The 5,687-nt window shown below is 52.8% G+C and overlaps 1 protein-coding gene across 1 annotated transcript in view; it reads right to left on the bottom strand.

Annotated features, from left to right (window-relative positions):
* Nucleotides 1-4,228, bottom strand: part of DNM2 (dynamin 2) — a 58,199-nt gene extending 53,971 nt beyond the window's left edge. Inside the window, exons 1-2 of the mRNA XM_011995041.1 lie at nucleotides 4,080-4,228; nucleotides 760-909 (exon numbers count right to left, since the gene is read on the bottom strand). Of these exons, the coding sequence (XP_011850431.1) occupies nucleotides 760-909; nucleotides 4,080-4,161 (232 nt within the window). The 5' untranslated portion in view covers nucleotides 4,162-4,228. The remainder of the gene's footprint in view (nucleotides 1-759; nucleotides 910-4,079) is intronic.
* Between the last annotated feature and the right edge of the window lie 1,459 nt (nucleotides 4,229-5,687).

Raw genomic sequence — 5,687 nt, 5'->3', positions numbered from 1 at the left:
AAAAAAAAAGAAAAAAAAATTGGCCAGATGCGGTGGCTCACATCTATAATCCCAGCATTTTGGGAGGCCAAGGTGGACAGATCACAAGGTCAGGAGTTCGAGACAAGCGTGGCCAATATGGTGAAATCCCATCTCTACTAAAAATACAAAAAATTAGCCAGGCGTGGTGGCAGTCACCACTAGTCCCAGCTACTTGGGAGGCTGAGGCAGGAGAGTAGCTTGACCCTGGGAGGCAGAGGCTGTAGTGAGCTGAGATCATGCCACTGTAGTCCATCCAGTCTGGGTGACAGAGCGAGACTCCATGTCAAAAAAAAAATTAGCTGTGTGCAGTGACGCATGCCTGTAATCCCAGCTACTTGGGAGGCTGAGGCACAAGAACCTGGGAGGTGGAAGTTGCAGCAAACAGAGATCACGCCACTGCACCCCGGCCTGGGCAACAGAGCAAGACTCTGTCTCAAAACAAACAAAAAAATCAGGATATTTTACAGAAGTCTGGTTCTGGTCTCTCTTGAGGCAGCAGGAGATCTGGCTGCCTTGAGGCAAGTGGTGACTGCCCTTGGTAAAAGGGGGAAACAGCTGCAATCACCCACCTCTCCCAAACAACTTCACGCTGAGACAGAGGTCTGGGTACTACATACCTCGCACAAGTGGGAAGATACAGATCGGGGGGCTATGTGTGTGTGAATACCAGCTGTTTGTGAATGGGCGACATGAACGACCATAAACAGTCAGTGATGGGTCCCCACCCGTGCTGCCTACCGTGTGGCGAGTAGACTCGAAGGTTGATGGGCACTGGGGAGATGCCTTTGTTGGTCCCCGTCACCCTGTCGGTCTCTGCTTCAATCTCCTGCCGGACTTCATCAAAATCTGTAAACTTTTTGGACTTGCAGTGCAAAAACTCAGCATATTCTGGAAAGGGAAGAGAGATGCTGAAAATGAGAAAGAGCTGTGGGCAGGGCGCGCATGGGCGGCAGAGAGAATGCTTTGTTGAACGAAAGTAATGACCCAGGCCGGGCGTGGTGGCTCACGCCTGTAATCCCAGCACTTTGGGAGGCAGAAGCTGGCAGATCACGCGGTCAGGAGACTCAGACCATCCTGGCTAACATGGTGAAACCCCGCCTCTACTGAAAATACAAAAAGTTAGCCGGGTGTGGTGGCACACGCCTGTAGTCCCACCTACTCAAGAAGCTGAGGCAGGATAATTGCTTGAACCCGGGAGGTGGAGGTTGCAGTGAGCCGAGACCGCCACTGCACTCCAGCCTGGGTGACAGAGCGAGACTCCGTCTCAAAAAAACAAACAAACAAACAAACACCAATAAAATAAAATAAAATAAAAAAGAAAATAATGACCCAGTCATTGTCACTCTAGGAATTTAGGAGTGAGAGATTCATTCTCATGACAAGTGTCTTGGGGCAGGCAGGGGTTCCTACAGACTGAATAGACTGAGCCCCTTTCCAGATCCTGACGATTATATTCCCATGTGGCACTTTGCAAACTATTAATATACATCACGACATATTATGAATCCCCCAAAAAAAAAAAAACCGACAGGTAGACATGACCAATGACCAAAGTTTCTTTGGTTTCTTTGTTTTGTTTTTTACAGGCAGGATCTCGCTGTGTCACCCAGGCTGGCGTGCAGTGGTGTGATCACAGATCGCTGCAGCCTTGAACTCCTGGGCTCAAGCAATCCCCCTGCCTCAGCCTCCTAAAGCACTGGGATTACAGGCCTGTACCACCATGCCCAGCCATTTATTTGTTGATTGATTGATGAACAGAAGAGGAAGTGCCAGGACACATCACCCAGAGAGGGTGAGTCCATTTGATGAAGGTGATGCTGCAGAGCCTCCCTTGCTGTGGGTCCCAGTCAAGGGAATTCGATGCCTAAGTCCTTGTGGGATCATGGTCCACCAGCACATTCCAGCTCCACAAAATCCCCAGGGGTATTTCCCATGGCACTCACTTCTCCTTCTTCCCCAGGGAGCCCACAAGGTACAGGGAAGGGGCACCCCCGCCGACCCCTCAGAGCTGGTCTTGAGTCTTTCCTTCTCCCACCGGCTATTCAAGAGGGTCCCCTACCTAGACACAAACTCCCCAGGAGAAATGCTTTCTGGGCATAACCCTGAGTGCATGTAAGACCTGGGGGTAACTGAAAGCCACAGCGAGACTGAGATGAAGGGGAACAAGATAAGTAACTGACAAGCAGTGTGGGTCTCACCAGGAAACCAGAGAAATCCAGTCCCAAATCACAGATTCAGGACAAAGCAAATATAAAGCATGTTCATCACGGAAGGTGGCTGCCGAGCACACAGGTGTCCACTGTACAAACCCTTGACGTTTCTAGATGTTCGAATTTTCAGAGTAAAATGTTGGGGAGGGGAAATCCCCAAAGCTCAGAGATCACAGCTACTATAGTGATGCTAAAAATAAGGGGGAAACGGCTGGGCACAGTGGCTCACGCCTATTATCCAGCACTGTGGGAGGCCGAGGAGGGTGGATCACTCGAGCCCAGGAGTTCAAGACCGGCCTGGGTGACACAGTGAGACCCCGTCTCTACAAAAATGTAAAAAATTAGCCAGGCATGTTGGCGTGCACCTGTAGTGCCAGCTACTTGGGAGGCTGATATGGTCTGGCTCTGTGTCCCCACCCAAATCTCATCTTGTAGCTCCCATAATTCCCTCGTGTTGTGGGAGGGACCCAGCAGATTACTGAATCATGGGGGCGGGGCTTTCCTGTGCTATTCTAGTGAGAGCAAATAAGTCTCACGAGATCCGATGGTTTTAAAAATGGGAGTTTCCCTGCAGAAGCTCTCTCACTCTCTTTGTCGGCTGTCATCCACATAAGACGTGACTTGCTCCTCCTTGCCTTCCGCCATGATCGTGAGGCTTCCCCAGTCCAGCTGTGTGGAACTGTAACTCCACTAAACCTCTTTATTTTATAAATTGTCGAGTCTCAAATATGTCTTTATCAGCAGTGTGAAAATGGACTAATATGAGGCTGAGGTGGGAGGATTGTTTGAGCCCAGGAGCTGGAGGTTGCAGTGAGCTATCATCTATGACCGCACCACTGCATTCCAGCCTGGGCGACAGAGCAAGACACTGTCTGAAAAAGAGAAAAAAAGAAAGGGGTAATAAGTCACACTGGCAAAGAGGTCAGAGACCTGACCTGCCACAGAGATGCAAAGATGTGCACTGCCCTGTCGTTTTTAACAGTAAAAAAACGAAAATGGTGTCAACGTCCACCAGGAGGAGACCTGGCAACATGAACAACACAGCCATGCCATAAACTGCCTGAAGCACAGGCAAAAAGGGAGATGAACGTCCAGCCAGGTCTAGAATCTTCAAGGCAGAAAGAAGAGTGTGAGGAGGTTCACCGTTCCATCATGGCTACCAAAGAAACTATGGTGCTCTGGCCAGGCCCTGCGTGTGGTCCCATAGCACCTCACAAGTCCCCTGAGAGGTAGGCATCTCTGAGATCCCCATTTCAAAGATGAAAAAACAGGCCCAGAGAGGTTAAGGGCCTTGGGCCAAGTTCCGTGATGGAGCTGGGAATTGGAACTCAGAAATTCTGGCTGCAGGTAGGGGCTCCCAAGCCAGACAGCCTTTGTGAGGCCACCAGAAGTATCTTCACCTCTCTGAGCGTCTCTGCAGGGTCAGGCGGAGACTCAGTGGGTTCCGATGACTGAGGACCGTGTCTGGCACAGACACTGGCCACCAGATCAGGGGCAATGAGGACGTCTGCTGGAAGATTCAGGATCCCCACCCCCACCCCCAGCCCTGCTATCAGCTGACCCGGTTGCCAAGGACAGTTACACTCCAGCCTTCTGGAGGGACAAGGGGAAACACTCAGCCGCTCTTCCTGTAGCAGCCACTAAAAATGGAACAGCTCCCAACCCCCCACAGCAAATCTCAGTTCTCTTCTGGCTCCAGGACCCCAGCTCAGCCCCGAAAGAGACCATCTCCTTTCAAAGAGTGCAGGGGCACATGGCATGGAAGATGGGCTGGTGGCAAGGACACACGCCCTCTCCCCAGCAGGCCTCTGTGCCGCCAAGTGTGGTGTCCACAAAGCCCAGCCCCACCTCCTCCTACTCCCGGGCCTGCCTGGCTACCACCTCTCCCGGGAAGACCTCCCTGAGTGGGGCATCTTGGTCCCTTCCTCATCAGAGCCAGCTCACTTTGGATTTTATTGATGGGACCAGGACCTGTGGCTGCAGCACCCCAGAGCCCAGCATGTGGAGGCAGCACGCTGTGTGCAGTAATGAGCTCAGTCTGTAGCCAGAGGGCCTGCCCAGGTCTCAGTCTACTGGTCTATAAAATGTACATCATAACAGGCTGTGTGAGGACTCAGAGTCAACACCTGCACAGGAAGAGCAGAGCCAGCACAGTTACGGTCTGAGCAGCTGGTGGGCAGAAGGCCCCAAGGAATGATGCGGCAAAGAGAGCAGCAGGGGCAGTGGGCGCCATCCTTCCCCCAGCACACACAGGCAGGAGCCCAGAGAGGGCAAGCTACTCTCTCAAGTCACACAGGATCCCCACCTCCCGCAGGTCTCTCTCCCCACAGCAACTGCTCCACCCAGCCCCCTCCTCCCCTGCCTTCGTTTCCCCATAACACTTACTACCATCTGACACAGGGCAAGAAGTCTAATATAGAGAGCTTTGCCTTGAATGTCCATGCCACCAGGGAAGGGACACCCATCTGCCTTGGTCATTGCTGTGTCCCCAAGGGCACAGGCATGCATGTTAGGTGGGAAAACGGAGGTTCTGCCTGCCCAGCTGCCACAGGCTTCAGGGGACATTTACAACCTCTCCTTCCCCCCAGCAAGCTGAAACTAGGTGTCTGACCTGCAAAAGGTTCCCCTGGAACCTCAGGCCATCCTCGAATGCAGCGACCAGGAAATGAGCCCGGGAAGGACCACCTGCCTGACCCAAGTCTGAGTGGTCAGGGGCAGCCCCGAGATGGGGCTGGAACCAGGCGGCCAGACCCACACGCTGGGCTTTGGAGCACAGCACCTTCTCCGGTTGTCACATGCAGGCTGGGAACCAACCGGGGATCAGAGAAGGCAGGGGCTGTTCTTTGTGATCTCTCCTCCTAGATCCTTCTGCTGTCGGCCAAGCCCTCCATGTGGGCGAGGATATGGACAGCCGGTGCCAGAAAACCAGGGTTTCTTCCCTAGTGGGTCAGTGAGCAACAGAACCACACCAGAGAAAAGGCCCAGGCACCGACCAGGTCCACCCCCGCTGCCTGCCTTTCTTCACAGGGCTCCTTGGCACGGTGGAAGTAAATGCTGAATGCCAGGTCAACAGAGGTTTTTTGTTTGTTTGTTTGTTTTGAGACTGAGTCTTACTCTGTCACTGAAGCTGGAGTGCAGTGGTGCAGTCTCGGCTCACTGCAACCTCTGCCTCCCAGGTTCAAGTTATTCTTGTACCTCAGCCTCCCAAGTAACTGGGATTATAGGCACATGCCACCACGCCCGGCTAACTTGTATATTTTTAGTAAAGACAAGGTTTCACCATGTTGGCCAGGCTGGTCCCGAACTCTAGACCTCAGGTGATCTGCCCACCGTGGCCTCCCAAAGTGCTGGGATTACAGGCATGAGCCATCATGCCCAGCCCAATAGAGGTTTAAAAGCTTCCACCAGGCTGAGCGCAGTGGCCCATGCCTGTAACTCCAGCACTTTGGGAGGCTG

Source organism: Mandrillus leucophaeus, unplaced genomic scaffold (assembly GCF_000951045.1).
Source record: "Mandrillus leucophaeus isolate KB7577 unplaced genomic scaffold, Mleu.le_1.0 Scaffold112, whole genome shotgun sequence".
NCBI lineage: Eukaryota > Metazoa > Chordata > Mammalia > Primates > Cercopithecidae > Mandrillus > Mandrillus leucophaeus.
This window is presented reverse-complemented; position numbering and strand designations above follow the sequence as displayed.